Source organism: Nanorana parkeri, unplaced genomic scaffold (genome assembly GCF_000935625.1).
Source record: "Nanorana parkeri isolate BGI_ZX_2015 unplaced genomic scaffold, ASM93562v1 scaffold23, whole genome shotgun sequence".
NCBI classification, from domain to species: Eukaryota; Metazoa; Chordata; class Amphibia; order Anura; family Dicroglossidae; genus Nanorana; species Nanorana parkeri.
Genome location: NW_017306291.1, coordinates 3,484,375 through 3,502,335, shown reverse-complemented (window position 1 = coordinate 3,502,335; position 17,961 = coordinate 3,484,375). Strand labels below are relative to the sequence as shown.

General features: G+C 45.4%; 1 protein-coding gene across 1 annotated transcript in view; it reads left to right on the top strand.

Moving 5' to 3' along the window:
- The first annotated feature begins 3,304 nt into the window (after positions 1-3,304).
- PTER (phosphotriesterase related) overlaps positions 3,305-17,961 on the top strand; it is a 23,038-nt gene continuing 8,381 nt past the window's right edge. Inside the window, exons 1-4 of the mRNA XM_018564146.1 lie at positions 3,305-3,344; positions 7,502-7,947; positions 12,389-12,654; positions 16,996-17,136. Of these exons, the coding sequence (XP_018419648.1) occupies positions 7,516-7,947; positions 12,389-12,654; positions 16,996-17,136 (839 nt within the window). The 5' untranslated portion in view covers positions 3,305-3,344; positions 7,502-7,515. The remainder of the gene's footprint in view (positions 3,345-7,501; positions 7,948-12,388; positions 12,655-16,995; positions 17,137-17,961) is intronic.

Sequence of the window (17,961 nt, the reverse complement as noted above, 5' to 3'; positions counted from 1 at the left end):
TTCCTGCTGTTTCTGATTTATTGTGGTCCAATCTATTTGCCTGCAATCCTTTATCACTGTTCTTCCAAGCTGCGTGATTGAGAAGAAATATTCGTAGCCTTAAATGCTGCATAAAGCTTTGCTACAATTTTACCAGACGCAATAAACTAAAAGAGCCAAGGCAATAAAAACAAGTTAAAAAAAAGACTCAGGGAAGTGGTAATGCTATCAAAGATACATCATCACTGTGCTTCAGGTAGATTGTTTCCTTGGTATTGTGACAATAATGGCCCAAAGCAGCTCCGTCATAGAGGAGGTGCCATGCCTCCCAACGTTCTGAGAAGGGACACCTTCTAGCACAATGTATTTAGGCAATGGACACACCAATGCTTTTCCTTTATACTGGCTTTTCAAATAGAAAACAAGATAATTACGAGATAAAATTAAAGTTTTAGATCCCATCCATAGATCTCTGTTTATCAGACCTAAAAGAGGAACAACTGAGGAGGAAATTGTTCTAAATGAGGGAAAGAGGCATGCGGTTTCAAATGAGGGACAGAGGGATACGGTTCCAAATGAGGGACAGAGGTATACAGTTCCAAATGAGGGGCAGAAGGATACGGTTTCAAATGAGGGACAGAGGGATACGGTTCCAAATGAGGGACAGAGGGATACGGTTCCAAATGAGGGACAGAGGTATACAGTTCCAAATGAGGGACAGAGGTATACAGTTCCAAATGAGGGGCAGAAGGATACGGTTTCAAATGAGGGACAGAGGGATACAGTACCAAATGAGGGACAGAGGGATACAGTACCAAATGAGGGACAGAGGGATATGGTTCCAAATGAGGGACAGAGGGATATGGTTCCAAATGAGGGACAGAGGGATACAGTACCAAATGAGGGACAGAGGGATACAGTACCAAATGAGGGACATGGTTCCAAATGAGGGACAGAGGGATACAGTACCAAATGAGGGACAGAGGGATATGGTTCCAAATGAAGGACAGAGGGATACAGTTCCAAATGAGGGGCAGAAGGATACGGTGCAAAATGAGGGACAGAGGGATACAGTACCAAGTGAGGGACAGAGGGATACAGTACCAAATGAGGGACAGAAGGATACAGTACCAAGTGAGGGACAGAGGGATACAGTACCAAGTGAGGGACAGAGGGATACAGTACCAAATGAGGGACAGAAGGATATGGTTCCAAATGATGGACAAAGGGATACAGTTCCAAATGAGGGACAGAGGGATACAGTACCAAATGAGGGACAGGGTACCTAATGAGGGAGAGAGGGACACTGTACCAAATGAGGGACAGAGCAATACGGTTCCAAATGAGGAAAAGAGCGATACTGTCGGGTCTCAGCCCGTATATCCCACAGATACAAAATTGTGTGTATCTTCCTGCACTCCTTACCGGATCTCCTAGGAGATGATGTCTGTAATAGGGTGCTTGCAGCGACCACAGAGGCACCGTGTAGTCAAGTAGTAATTCCAAAAGATTTCAGCTTCTGAGCCTGATGACGGGGACCCAACGTGGCCCCGAAAGTACTTGTGATTTTGAATGACCGTTGTCATTAAAATATATTGAATCTACTTTTGGAGTGCTGGTGACATCTTTTGGAATTAGCACTCCCACAGATGTCACACGCCTCCGTGTGACGCGGCGGCCCGGCGAGACACGCCTCCGTATGACGCGGCGGCCCGGCGAGACACGCCTCCGTATGACGCGGCGGCCCGGCGAGACACGCCTCCGTATGACGCGGCGGCCCGGCGAGACACGCCTCCGTATGACGCGGCGGCCCGGCGAGACACGCCTCCGTATGACGCGGCGGCCCGGCGAGACACGCCTCCGTATGACGCGGCGGCCCGGCGAGACACGCCTCCGTATGACGCGGCGGCCCGGCGAGACACGCCTCCGTATGACGCGGCGGCCCGGCGAGACACGCCTCCGTATGACGCGGCGGCCCGGCGAGACACGCCTCCGTATGACGCGGCGGCCCGGCGAGACACGCCTCCGTATGACGCGGCGGCCCGGCGAGACACGCCTCCGTATGACGCGGCGGCCCGGCGAGACACGCCTCCGTATGACGCGGCGGCCCGGCGAGATCCACGTATGACGTGGCGGCCCGGTGAGGCACGCCCACGTGTGATGCGGCGGCCGGCGTGGCACGCCCCCGTGTTTCATGACGCACGCCCAGTGATGTCACTCGGGCTATATAAGCAGGCTCAGCAGGCTCAACCATTGCTGAGTGATCTTCAGCCAGTGACCAGTGCCTGTTTGGATCTGATTCCTGTGTTCTGCTATTTGATTGACCTGGCTTGCTCCTGACCATCCCATGCTTCCTGATTATTTGATTGACCCTCTGGCTCCTGACCTGGCTTGTTCCTGACCACTTTCTGCATCCTGATTTGCTATTGGCTCCCTGGCTCCTGACCTGACTTGTTCCGTGCCACTCTCTGCATCCTGATTTTGGCTACTAGCTCTCTGGCTCTGACCCTGCTTGTTCCTGACCATCCCTGGAATCTTCTTGTGGAGCACCATTCCCAGCGGGCACCCTCGATTCCACACCCGGCAGCCGTGCTGCTCTTGCCTGTGCACCCCCTGTTTCAACCTCAGGGGTCCACAGACAGAACCGCAAGGGAGGTCCTCCTAGTCAGTTCGGGCTCGCACCACGGTACGTAACAGATACGGTTCCGAAAGAGGGTAAGAGGGATACGGTTGCAAATGAGGGACAGAGGGATGTGGTTCCAAATGAGGGACAGAGGGATATGGTTGCAAATGAGGGACAGTTGGGAGGTAAGCTTATTGCTTGCAAAACAGTACAAAACCCCATTTGCATGAGTGAATTTCATGTTTTGTCTGCTCTTCATCATTCGCAGTCCAACGCTAATGAATACAATAATTAAAGCACCCAACAGACTACAGACGTGTCACGGTGTGCTTCAAGGTAACTACATGTAACTGCACACTGGCAGACATAATAACACTTCTGCAGCACAAATCACAGGCAGGATTTGACTCAGCAGACTCTCGGCGCAGAAGTCTCGCTGTGCAGTTATGAACTCCATATTTCTCCGCACAGTCTGATCCATGAAGTCGTCCTCTATCACAGTGCGCGGAGCAGTGACAGTGCACTTGTGTTATGTGTCATGTGTCAGCTGTCACTGCACCCTCTGCACACAGAGCAGATGGACTGCTGTGAGAGCAAAGTGCACCATGAACGGCCCCGCTGACCAATCAGTGAACCCTTTCTATCTGCCAATCCGTTTGTGATTTGCATTGCTAAAGTCTGGGTCATTCCATGGCTGCCAGGCACAGCTGAGTCCCTTCTGCAGCACACAAGTTGAACTTTGGTGAGTCTGTTGCATGTAGAATTGTTGTAGAAGCCAGTTCGCAGAATGCTCATATAAGGGGCTGGCTAGTGGTGTAGCTGGCAAGCATGCAATCGGATACATTGTAACTTGCAGATTAGTTAGAGCTTTTTTAATTCCTCCTTCTTGGACATGACTGCAGGCAGGAATATGCAAGTGATTCATAGTTGCTGGCAGTTTCAAACCATTTCCAGGAACGGATTTCTGCTGCTATGTTAATGTTTATAGTGTATGTATAGGCAAAACGTTTGCTTTTTAGTTCAGGAAAGAGTAGGAAACAGTCGAAGAAGAATTCCAGGCAAAGTTTTTGTTAAACTTTGCAGTGGGGCTGACCCCTGCACTGCAAGGGTTAACTGGTCGTTTTGGTCTAGGGAGCAAAATAATAAAGTTATAATCGCATGATCCTCAGAGCCAGATGGCTGTGACAGTGCTCCCACCTGCAGAGGCGTAACTATAAACCTCTGGGCCGCGCTGCAAAAAACTATTAAGGGCCCCCCTACCACCAAAACCCATGATTTTGATACCTTTTATATTAAATAAACAGTATTGTATGTTATGACTTTCAGGGCTAGTTCCCACCAGCCCCAGTTGGTTTGCCACTGGAACGCGTGGCAAATCAATTCCAGCGTTCTGGGCCCTCCACAACTGGCGGAACAACAGGGCCTGGTCACAAATGAGACCACTGTGACCCTGGTAGTTTTGCCAGTGCTGGTATCTGGACTTATCGGGGCATTTTTACAAGTACTCATGTAAATGCCCACTATTGGCACTGGTACATCCTTACTTAATAATATAATGTGCCCCCTCTTCCCGGTGACCAACACAGCCTCTTCATCTCCGCACAGCCACCCATACATGCCCCACTCCTACTGCTGCGGGGGAGAGAGAGTGGAACTATCTCTGGGGGGGCAATTGCGGCAGGATGAGGGAGCCGTGGGCGCTCTTCTTCCTCTCTGCCCACCCCCTCCAACAGACAGAACACCAGGGCCTGGTCAAGATTGCGACACTGGTAGTCCCACCAGTGCCCCCCTGCCTGTCTCCTCCTCTACTGCAGATATGGTATGTCCCTCAGTAATACACAGTGCAAAGAACATGATAACTCTCAGACCTTAGACCATTGCAGCAGAGGGGGAGTGAGTCAGAACGGAATGGTCTAAGTGAAAGCCGGCGTTGAGGATTGGGTGACTATAGCTTTTTATTATTTTTCTCCGTTGACCAAAATAAGCAATTAACCCTTGCAGTGTGGGGGGTAGCCCTACTGCAAAGGTTATTAAAAATTTGGGATGGAGTTCTTCTTAAAGCAGAAGCAATTGTGTAATGTTTCTGGTTTTGCCCTAATGTGCAAGTATGCATATTTGCTCATTAGGGCACACTTACCTTACAAGTGTGCCCTTCTCCAGCGCTGTCGGATCGATCCTCTGTCCTTAGCAATGTCCACTGCCGCGGAGACATCCGGGTTCTCGTAAGTTCTCTTCGGCCATTGGGTGGCCACTGATGAAGTATCTCCTGAGCATACGCACTGACATTACATCCTCCCCGGCACTCGGCACATCTCTTAGATGCTGTGAATGGGCTGAGTGTTTGTACTACACGATGCATACAGTCTACACAAAAAAATATAAAATCGCTGGGGGCAAGAGGAAGATTTTTTTTGGCAGAAGAGACTTTGCATATCTTTTGCCAAAACCCTGACCTTCCAGTGATTTTTTTTAAATCATTTTACTTATTTTTTTTAAAACTTAAAAACAGTTTTCCCGCTGGAGAGATTTTTCTTTGGAATCCAGTCTAGGTGATGCAACAAGCAAAAAAGTAAACGGAATTCCCCTCTTAGGCTGGATTCACACTGTTGCAATGTGTTAACGCATGCATCTTAATGCGCATTCCATTAAGGCAGCCTATTCATTTCTCTTCAATAAATGTTTGCTGGGTTTTTCAAAACATCACGTTCATTTTACAAGGTCAAGAGATATAAAGTATGACTGTCAACAATGAAGTACAAACAAGAGAATGTAGCATAATAGGTCAATAAACCATCACTATTTCTGAACGCAGGCATGTGCAGAATACTAAAAAGTGCTGGTGGCAAGATGATACAATACAAATAGACCTCATGTATTTTACTCAGCTGCATAAGGCCTTGTTCACACCAAATGCAGAGCAAATCCGGTCATGTTTCTGCACACGCACTCTAGTCTTTTAGACACGTTTTTGATGCGTTCCGGGATCTTTTTGGTTAGAAGTTTAAAATGGGCTTTCAGTGCGTTCCAGGCATTTGCATGCGTTTTTGATGCGTTCCAGAGCAGATAAAATAGGGCCTGCTGCAGTTTTTTCACCTGCTCTGGATTTGCTCTGCAACTGCACGCTGCAATGTGTGGGGGGGGGGGGGGAGGAGATAGAGCAGCCTTTCTTCTGGCTTCCTCAGAGGTGCCTTGAAATTTTCTCAGTGTAATGCCTTTCCATGGTGCAGGCAGGCTTCTGACATGAAGGGGCTCCTAATGTGAAGGGGGAACCCTGATGCAAAAGGGGGACACACTTTAAAAAAAAAGGGTGGCTCTGATGTAAGAGGGTGGCTGTGATGTAAAAGGGGGACTCTGATGTAAAAGGGTGGCTCTGATGTAAAAGGGGGACTCTGATGTAAAAGGGGGACTCTGATGTAAAAGGTGGGCTCCTGACGTTAAGGAGTGAATTCTGATGTGAAGAGGGCTCTTTATGTGAAAAGGAGGCTTCTTATGTAAAGAGCTTGTAATGTGAGGGGGAGACGCTAATGTGAAAGCAGGGGGCTCTGAAGTGAAGGTCGGTGCCTAGTGTGAAAGTGGGACTCTGCTATGAATGAAGGGGGCTCCTGATGTGAAGGTCGGTGCCTAGTGTGAGAGAGGAACTCTGCTATGAATGAAGAGGGCTCCTGATGTGAGAGTTGACTCCAACTCTCCCATGTTGGTTTCCTTGAACTTCAATCCAGTGCAAGATCTTAAGGGACAGCACAGTCTCCAGCAGCTGTCCATCTACTAATCTAGAGGAGGGAGCAGTGGGTCATATGTAGCAAGGGAATAGCTTGCTTTGCTGTGTCTGTGTATTTGTGCAGGCACACACAGCGGTGACTCCATATGACCCCGCTATGGAAAGGAGCCACCCCAAAACCGGATATCAGGACCAGTGCTCAGGGGATCAGCTGATTCTGCAGGAAACTAAAACCTTTAAGCATCAAGGAGCAGCATTGTAAGTGATTTTATCAGCATTTGAAATAGCTTAAAAACCTTTTCACTTTAACCCTTTCGCTGCCAAGCGAATCAGCTGGTGATGACAGCTATTAATTTAAAGGGGACAGTCTGCTGAACAGTTCTACTATAAGCTGATGGTCGCTAAAGCGACCATCAGCTTATAGTAGAACTGTAAATGCCAGGTCCGTACGACGTACTGAGCTGGCCAGCTGGAAGCACTTTTGTAGCTCCGTACGACGTCCTTGGCAGCGAAAGGGTTAATATCACTTTAAGGATGCCAGCCCTCAGAAACATTTTATTCTCCATTAAGCTAAGGAAAGGTTAATGTTTTGCTGGCCAAGATTATTCAAAGAACAAGTTAGTTTCGGGGCAGGTAGCTTTAAATATGTCTGTCTTCAAATGTGCAAAGGGAAAAAAGTTGAACATTTCATTTTGTAGTTTCGGGGGCATTTCGCATAGCTTTGGCTATAAACGCATTCATCTCCGACTGTAAAATGAAGTCCTCTGGCACAGTTATAAAAGCTTATTTGGAATCGTAAACATTGATGGCTGGAAAGAGGGGTGAAATATTCCCAGTGAGATACAGCCCGCTATTCAGAATATGCGCGGTGACTGCAGAGCTCCTAGAAATCTATGAATTGTGCAGATATAAGTCTAGAAGTCTAGGGTCGCAAGCTGACTTTTTTTATGGACAAATCAGGTTATAAGTGAAAGAGTGTAAAGTACACAAGACCCAAGAACAACCAATCAGATTTCAGTTTTCTCTAGTTAGGTCAATAAGAAGATGATTTCTGATGTTTTAATTATTCTTTAATATTAATGATTATTACTAGTTTCAAACATCAGGTTTACTTTTTTAAGATGATTGTTGATCACTGAACAGACTACCACCTCTAATATTGGACCTTGTTCCTCTTTTAGTAAAGGATCGGAAAATGGCGTTTTTGAGTGGCAATGTTCAGACGGTGTTGGGACTCGTCCATCCTGATCAGCTCGGCAGAACCTTGACACACGAACATTTGACGATGACCTTTAACTGTTGTTACTACCCCCCTCCGACGCATCAGTCTGCCCTATCTGATGGACCCATTCGTATGGAGAACTTGTACTGGCTGAAACAAAACCCCTACAGTAATAAAGAGAACCTGCTCCTGAACCAAGAGGTGGAGGCTGTAAAAGAAGAATTAATTGCCTTTAAGGCAGCTGGTGGAGGCTGCATAGTGGAAAACACTACAACTGGCATTAGCAGGGATGTAAATACACTGAAAAGACTGGCTGAAGATACCGGGGTTCACATTGTGGCAGGAGCTGGTTTTTATGTAGATGCTACTCATACACCTGAAACCAGGGCAATGTCTGTAGAACAGGTAAAGTAAATACAGTATCTGAGTTCAGTCTAGACCGGGTGACACCCTTTAGCCAACGTCACCACGCGCGTGCGCGATGACGTCATCACCGATGCACGGCCATCTGAATTGATGCCTGCCGGTGGCCATCTTGGTGATGGACTCCGGCAGAGAGAGGAGAGGACGTTCACCCGGCGGGATAAGGTATGTCGCCGGGTCCCCTCCTCTCTCCTGACACTGTTGGGCTCTCGGTCCATGACCGAGTGCCCGACTTTTTAGAGGGGGTGACACCAAAATGCCAGTCATTTTGTTGTCACCCCTGCAATGGTGTCACCCGAGCGCGGGCCGCACCCCCCTTGTGACGCCACTGCTCATACTTTCACACACCCTAAGAGGAATGTGGACAAAATATTTGAAACTGCTTGCGGTGATGAGATTAGAAAACAGGAATAAGCTGTAGCTTTTCTTTCTCAAGGTAAAATTACCTTTTTGTTAGTACCGTATTTGTATATGACTGTTACAGTATAAAAAAGATACACACTGCAAGCTTCAGGCAGCAGTATCATCTACAGGTAAAGTTTTTTTTAGTTAAAGCCTCTACTACGTAATAGCTGACATGTAGATCACATAAACTGGAACCCCTCTGGTTCCCTGTTTTTATAGGGGACTGAACTGTCCAAGACAGTTGTGATTGAGCCACCAGTTGTGCAAAATGCCACAATGGCACTTAAAGGGTAGATGATTATTAAAATACCCACATCAATGTTAATAATCAGATTGTTAGTGGGAAGGAATTTAAAACTAGGGTTGCTTGTGCCATCATCTGACCCACACGTGGTCTGCATTTCCTGTGTATATTATATTCTGGAGCTGTCACATTTGATTGCCCTAAAATTGCAGAGAGAGGGCTTACTTCCTGGTCACCTCCTAATCTCTGCAGCCTCGTAGGACCTCACAAACATTCCTTTTAATTATTTATAACTATTTGCTGGCAATGTAGATTGTACAGATAGGACATCATATTTTTCATGCAAGGTTTTGCTTTAAATCCAGGATAACTGATGCCGAGGCACATTCATTAAAATTATTTTTGGTTTCTTTAATTCCGGCAGATTTATGTATTCTGTATTTTTCAGCACTTATCGCTCTGACTTCAGACACTTATGCGGAGTGTCAGACTGCACTTTCTTCTGCACTTCATTCAGAGATACAATGTTCCCCTTATTAGTGGGAATACAATGGCATGCTGAAAGGAAGCTTGCACGTCTAATGTTAAAGGCATTAAGCGATCATCTTTTTTAGGCTATATGCGAGCTGTTACACAAAACTCTAGCTATGTATTTTGATGATGGATCTTATTCACTATAACGGTATGTGAACCTATTAGTATTAGCTGTACAGCATTAATGTAAAAATAGCTGTGCAGTTTGCATAGGAAATGCAATGATTCAATCTGTTTTCACTGTGTGTAAAACTAATTTTGAAAATATATATTATATTGACCCATTTTGAATTGTGTTTTTGGCTTGCTTCCTTATCCTATATAATTGTTTAGCATTGAGCTAGCAATTGTATTAAAGAGAATCAATGCGGAATCTGGATTGTGTAGGAACCTGTAGCTCCACTCTTACATTGTCTTGGGAGAGGGCGGGTACAGCTGGCTCTGCCTCTAGATAGGCAGAGCCAGCTGTCACACACGCAGCTGGGCGGATCTCAACATCGATATCGGGATCCTCTCCGGCTACAGTTCGCGGTATACTGAGCTTAGGGTGACGGGAGGACGCTAGTTTGTGTCCTCCCGTTACCCTAAGCAGAACTATGGGGAAAAGCCCTGACCCCATAGTTCTCCTTTTAATGCTTCGCTTGCCATTTGCATTTTTTTTTATTCTGATAGCTGTTGCCCTCAGAATAAAGAAAATAAAAAAAGACGGCATAGAAATGAATAACTAGATTCCTATTGGCTATTTGAATTTGCAATAGCCAATAGCAAGCTGCCTACTGCACCCGCCCTCTGGTGCTGTCAATCAGCAGAGAGAGGACCTGATGGAGAACTTCAGGTCCACCTCTGCTGATTGACAGCAGCAGTGGGCGGGTGCAATAGCTAGTCTGCTATTGCAAATTCAAATAGCAATCTAGCAATTCATTTCTATGCCGTCTTTTTTTTTTTTTCTCTGACGGCGGCCGGCGGCTCCGATATCAGAGTTAAAAAAAAAAAAACAGAAGGGAAAGGTTTACTCTGCTAGATTGAGCAGAGTAAACCTTTCCGGGAGAAAATGTTTCTCTCCCGGGCAGCCGGGAGCCGCTATCTAGTAGTGGGAGACTGCCAAAACGTCCGGGAGAGTTGGGATGTCTGCATTGTTACATATGCAATTGATGGAAATGCCCTCCGCACACCTTTCAGCAGTCCCGGCCAACAATCAAATAAATGGTGCTCGAAGTAACTTCACGGATGGCACCGTGCAAAACACAAGATTGAAGAAATAGGTCACCAGCACTCCATAAGTTAAAATGAATGAGTCCTTTTAATGGACAATGATGTCACAGAAATCCAACATGAGCCGACGTTTCGGGGCCACACAGGGTCCCTACTTTAAGGCAAGAGATGTGACCAAAGAGACTGCCAAAACGTCCGGGAGAGTTGGGATGTCTGCATTGTTACATACACATGTAAGAGTGCTGAAACTCTGTCCAGGCTGCTGCCATAAAGTAGAAATATGAATCCATAATTAAGAATACTAACAGCACCTTTTGTTATGTAATGGTGTTTCAGGATAGGGATGGGGGCATGTTAGGTTATAACCTACCTTGCAGCCATTACATCCTATCTTGTAGCAACTCCATGAGTAACAGGACATTCTGAGCCTCCAATAAGTCAGAGTTCTTACATTTAGTGTCCTGACATTCCTAGCACTATAGTACCTTCATCTAAATGGGTCTTATGAATACAAGAATGACTCCCTAATAGGAAGTTCCTAATCCTCAAGATAGATAACACTTACGTTAAGGAATGTAGGTCTACACTTAAGGGCAGTTTTAAATACTTTACTTGAACATGGTAGAAGGTAGGACAGGAGAACAAAGTAGTTAGAATACCCAAAACTCCATGATGCTCTTACAATTCCTTGGCTAGTAGTCACTAAGGTGGGTCTCAACCTCCCGAAGCATCATGCAGCCAAAAACAAGAGGTTTGAGTGTATCTCTGTTCCATTGATGACTCTAGCAGAAAATCCCATTGGCATACTTGGCCTCCAGGCATACAGCATGCTCACAAGGGTGGGTAATATCCTCCAGGCCCGAGCTCCTGGCCCGGGGCCTAAAACCAGGCAGACAGCCTGTTCCAGGGGAAAACTCTCAACAAAGAGCCTTTCCTTGAAGATAAAAGGCTAACAGAGGACTTCCTCTTCCAACTCTATAGGTTGAATTCTATGGGTTTGTGTCTCTTTTCCACCTAACTATGTAATTATGTAAGACGGGAGGGCTGGCAAAAGCAAGTGACAAGCATCTAAAGGACACTTCCAGACCATTACCTCCCTATTTGATCCATGCTAGGTCTAACCCACTGATAACATGCTCAGCAGGGGTTGGCCTACTAACAGAACAGACAACACTCTCTGTACCCACCCCTGAGGGAGAGAGCCTCAACAAAGTGATTAGCAGAAAACATATTACAGATCATGCTTGGGTGAACTGCTTTTCAATACAAACTGCAAAAATGCAAAACAAAATGCAAGCCTGTTAAGGAACACATCCCTACAGTTATATGACTGTGTTTTGAGTATCTGTTAGCAGCAGTTATCAAACTCGGGCAGGAGATAGAATGGCCTTATAGCCTGACAGGGAGAGAATACAACTAAATAAAAGCACCTAATCAGTTAGAGGTAAGTGTGCACACTTATGTCTAGTGTAGCTTGGGTTGAACAGTATCATATTTTTCTCACTAGTGACATGGACATTGGCAGATGTTTGTGACAGATGGGAAAAGATTTCCTGTTCATAGTCTGTGACTTGCTTGAGGGAATAGGGCCCTAAATGGACAAAGTGGTGCCAAATTAGGGGGATTGGACTGTTTATCATCATCTTAGACAAAATTGACTATCTCCACGCATGTGCAGACGCACCACAGAGTTTGCCAGATCCCAAAGACCTAAAAGATGGGGAGCATGTCTGCGCTTGTGTGGGAATCACACCACAAGTCTTTGCTAGGTCCTAAAAACCCATCAGAGTCCCAAGGCATTTCTGTTTATGTGTGTGATGAAAATCAGGAAGAGGACTTATAAGGAGAGCTATAGCTCCAATGAAGATAATGCTGGACTCCATGGACTAGTAAGGATTTTTTTTATAGTTATTATATAGGGACAGGTCATAGAAAAATGTAAATTAATTTGACTTAGGTGTACACCTTCAAAAATATAGCGTGCCCCTCATTAAAACACTCTTGCCTTTGTCCTCATCTCCCTGTTAGCTGACCCAAGTTCTGACGGATGAAGTCCTTAGAGGGGCAGACGGAACAGACATAAAATGCGGAATTATTGGAGAAATTGGATGTTCATGGCCACTGACTGACAGTGAAAAGAAAGTTCTTCAAGCAACAGCTGAGGCTCAGACACAGCTTGGGTGCCCAGTGAATATCCATCCTGGCAGAAATAGCGATGCTCCCTTCCAGATTGTGCGGGTTTTGGAAGAGGCTGGAGCCGACGTGTCAAAAACTGTAATGTCTCACCTAGATAGGTACTGTTATCAGCTAAAACAGTCTGGGGAACTTTTCTCTTAAATGCCACTTAAGAGAACCTGTACTTCAACACTGAACGATGTTAGATGAACCTCAGATTGAAGGTCAACTCCAGTTAAAATGCACTAATTAGTTTTGGATAGAGCAGCGAAAGGTTAGAGTCTCTGTCTGAGTTTTATTGTTGTCTGTGTCTTTATTTGGAGGGATTGAGCCTCTAAGAGCTCCCTTCAGTGGTGAATCTACAAATCTCTACATTTAAAATAATAAGAAAACATGTAAAAGTCTTAGAGGATTATTCACTATTGAGCCAAAGGATCCAGCCATAGCTTTGGCTGATCCTTTGGCTCGCTTCGGCTGCCTGTTCACAATAGCCCAGTGGCAGCCAAGTGGCTCAGCCGAGCCGAAGGCATATGCTTCGGCTCGACTAAGCTGAAGTGACAGCCGAAGTGTGGAGAAAGGTCGGCTGAAGGGCCGACCTTTCTCCACGCAAATGACAGCTGGGCCGAGCAGCCATGATCTCACAGCTCGCTCCGCCCAGTTTAAATGACAGATCAGCATCCACAAATGACCTGGGGATGTCGATCTGTAATTAAACAATAACAACTAGGCGGAGCTGGCTGTGACATCACGGATAGTTCCGCCCAGTTGTTATTTAGTGCCCGGGACCTACTAGAAGACTCTGGTAGGTGCCGGCCAACAGGAAACAGTCACCGCTAGCTCTGCCCAATTGTTTATATTATATGTCAGATTTGACATTATGCAGCAGGAGTTCGTTGCGTGCGGTCGGGTCAGCGTGCGTGTTTTTTATTACTATTTATTTATTTTATTTAAAATATATCTTTTTTTTAATTTTCCTATTTTTTAAATAATTTTTCAACATTTTTTTTCCCTTTGATTTAACTTTGTTTCTATTCTGCTTGCTACTTTGGAGGTACCGAGCAGAATAGCTGAACCGAATGCCACTCAGCTCGGTTTTTCACTTATAATACGTGCTCACAAAAAATACATTGAGCAAAATTTACTAAGACTGAAGCAGACAGAATCTGGAGCAACTGTGCGTAGTAACCATTCAGCTTCTGTTTTTCATTTTCAAAGCCTAAAGGTGGCCATACACTTTCGTTGTGCGATGGTTGTAAGGTGATTACAATTTCGTACGACCTGCCCATCATGGACAGGCAGATCGCACTTGCAATCATCGCAAGTCCTCCCCGCTGAAGGAAAGGCTTGCAAATGATTGCAATGGTGAGCGGGCAGTGTGCGCGGCTTTCGGGTCGTGCGGCTTTCGTCTTGCGATGGCGCTACCAACCCGCTGGAAATCGTACGATTTTCGGTGGGTTTTCTACATGCTTGTTATATGAAAACCGTACGACTGTACAGTAAATGCGGTCGCACGCTGCCCATCAACCTTGCGATTATCGTACGATCGTCAGGTGTATGGGCACCTTTACTGAACAAACTGCATTGGTTAATATGCAAAGCCGGTCCAGATTCTGTCTGCTCTAGTTATAGTAAATTCTCCCTCATTGCGCTTTCCCTTTAACTTTAATTAAGCATCAAGATGTTATTCTAAGACGAGGAGCTGTTGAAATCACAGAATACAACTAATTAACACTTTTACCTATTTTACATTTTAATAAGCAAACTAGCGGCTCTCCTGTACTTCACAAGCCAACTTGCACTTTGAAATCCACTCTTTGAAATATACTAACAATTTTGCAAATGGCTTGCTGTAGAAAAACCGTTAAAAAAAAAGCTGACCAGCTAAGCCTTTTAAATAATAAACACTTCAAGAAAAATGTGAGACCTTTTTATCTTACAGTGACAATGCTGTCTTTTTACAGCGTACATAGATATTATGGATGAGAGGACGATTTGCAACTTGATTTTACCTTTACTGAAATTCTATTGAACACAGGTAATGCAATAATAAAGTCCAAATCAATCAAAGGGTTATTAAGGATTGTGACCGCAACCTTGAGACAAAAAGATTTTTGTTAAACTATTTTATTTCAGGTCACTTGAAATCAAAGATCACTGAAGACAAGAATCCTGTTTGTATCGTGGTTGCAACTACAATCCTTTATATCCCTTTTTATTGTTTTGGACTTTATTGCATTTCCTGTGTTGATGACATTGGTCTCCTGAGGAGGATTAAATGTGATGGGATCATATACCTGGTTAACTATTAATTTCAGCAAGTATGAGGATCACCCAAAAGCACTGTTCTCCGTTTCCTATTTTCATGTTTCCTTTGTGTATTCCTACTGTAGGGCAGCTTTTCTCAACAACGGTGCCCAGGGGTGCCTTCTACCTTCCTCAGGGATGCCTTGATATTTCCATACTCTATCACAGGGGTGGCAAACTCAAATTCATCGGGGGCCGCATCAGCAGTATGGTTACCCTCAAAGGGCCGGTTGTATTGTATTTGAAAAAGAGGGTCACACATCACTGGTAACATCCACAAGAAACTTTATTGGAGACTGCTCAGACCGAACACCATGGTGTCCTCAATAAAGTTCTCCTGTGGACGATACCAGCAGTCTACAACCCTACTTTTCAACTGGCATGGAATTAAATTATTCTCATAATAATTATAAGCAGACATCCAGAGCACCCCACTCCCAATACAGCAGATGTCAAGAGCCCTCCCACCATCAAAAGTACGCTACGTACACAGTGCAGGGGTCAGGATTGCGCCTAAAAATTCCTCACATCTGTACTCTCCCCTACCTTCCTACCTGGACCAGCTCTGGTACCTCCCTGTATAGGCGGCTCCCTCCCTTTGTATTGGGCTATAGTACCTTTTTTTTTTATGGGCTATAGTGGTACCATCCCTCTGTGGGTGGATCTCCTGTGTTATCAGTACTTTGCTTTTTTTTTTTACGATAAACTTTAAAATAGCAGCACACAGTTTATTAAGAAGAGGCACAGAACGCAGCCCGCTGGATGGGGGAAAAAAACTTCCCAAAAAACTGCCAGCAATCTCTGCCACTATGAACATTCAGTGGCATGCAAAAAAGCCGGCATCGCTGGCTGGAAGGACTAGGGAGGCGGGGTGGAGGTGGAGGCGGGCACCAGAGCGGCATTGTAAGCCGTCATGGCTGCAGAAAGAGAGGAGGTGGAGGTGGAGACAGGGCGGAGGCGGAGACGGAGAGGCACAGTAAGGGGAATATGTAATGCCTGCTCAGACTGGCCGCGCCGCTCACTTGCTGAAATCCCAACCTGGCAAAATGAGGTGGCTGCTGAGCGGGCCACATTACAAGGTCCGGCGGGCCGGATTCGGCCTGCGGGCCTTGTGTTTGCCACCCCTGCTCTATCATATCTTTCCATGGTGCAGGCAGGCTTCTGATGTGAAGGGGGCTTCTCGTATGGTAGGAAAGGACTCTAATATGAAAAGGGGTCTCTAAAATGTAAAGAGGGGACTCTGCTGTGAAAGGGGAACTTCTAAGGTAAAGAGGTACTTCTGATGAAGTCCCTGTGAAAGGGGCTTTGATGAGAAGGGGGGTTCCTGATTTAAAGAAGGGATTCTGATGTGAAGAGGGGAACCTCTTTGCATGGGTCCCCACTTACAACCCATACCACACCCCTATCTGGGATAAGGGTCTGGTATGGATTTTGGAAGGCCCACATGTTTTTTTTACCTTTACCTGTTTTACCTATTAGACTGGGGTGCCTCAAGATTTTGCATACTTTTAAAAGGGTGCTGAACTGAAAAAAGGTGGAGAAACACTGCTGTAGGGTATGTAAACATAACTGCATTACCACTGTTGTGCTGCATCCTTGGATTACTGGACTTTATTTAGTTCAGGTATTCATATAATGCCTACAATTTACACAGCACTTTACATACTGCACATTTACATTAGTCCCTGCCCTCAAGGAGCTTGCACTCTAAGGTCCCTATTGCACATACACACAGAACACACAAACTATTTGCAGGCAGCATCCTGACCAGGATTCGAACCAAGGACCCCCAGTGCTGCAAGGCAGAAGTGATAACCACTAAGCCAGTCTGCTGCCATACACTGTATACCTATGCACATGCACACACATATACACACATATACAGTATATGAATGTTTATAGCTTAATGTGTACCAGTACTTACTTTCTGTGGTCAATGTAAGGACATTTCAGTAGACAGGTAAGAGGCCAGTAGATTTTGTCTGTCTGAGTAAAGACATCTCCATAATTAATCTGAGTCTAATAAAAAATGTGTTAGGAAAGCAACTACTTTGTGTAATCAGATGACACGGAGCGCCTTAATCCTTTTTAATAGAAAACCTCTAGTCAAGTGTCAACATTTATGTAATAGAACAATTGTCTCTTTTTCGTTCTAGAACCATCTTTGATGAAGAAAAACTGCTGGAGTTTGCGGATCTCGGATCGTACCTGGAATATGATTTGTTTGGAACGGAACTGCTGAATTACCAGTTTAACACCTCTGTGGATATGCCTAGTGATAATGACAGGATCAAAATGTAAGTCTCTGGAATGTGCTTCCTGACTGCAGAGGGATTACAGATCCCAACATCTTAAGTCCAGTAGGAGGAGAGTGAATATCTCTCTCTCTCTCTCTCTCTCTCTCTATCTCTTTAAATATATATATAAAACAAAAGGATAACAAAGGCATCCCTAGGTTTGGTTTGCTAGAACATTTTGCTGAACCTGGATTTTTGGCTGGGTTCAGAAAATGTCCAAGTAAACCAAACCCAGACCAATTGTCTCATCACTAATTAGTAAATAGGAAGTTTGTTTATTATGTTAGTCAGGGGCGTCCCGAGGCTTGGTGTCACCCCACCTTGACGTCATCATGCATGCGTGTGGCGTCATCGTGCACGTATGTGATGACATCACCCGCTGTCACCTGCCAACAACCATCTTGGCGATGGACGCCAGCAGAGAGAGGACGGTACATTCACCTAGTGGTATAAGGTATGCCTGTCTCTCTCTCGTACAGCTGTCGGGCACTCGGTCCATGTCCGAGAGCCCAACTTTTCAGTAATTTTGGTTTCACCCCCTAAAATGTTGCCACCCAGGTGTTGGGCCCCCTCTGCACCCTCCCTAGTCACACCGCTGATATTAATACCCAATCAGGGAATAGTGGGAGAGTTTGGTATGTAGATTTAATCTGTGCAGGAAGGCCCTGTGCATGACTTAGTGTCTGGTACATCATATTGTGAGGGCCCATGGCTGTGCTATCATAGACACATTACCTTCCTGCCTAGACTAATTTATAAAGTGTGTAAATTGTGCAGCGCTAAAAACTAAAGTGCATAATATATAGAAAAAATTTAAATATATAA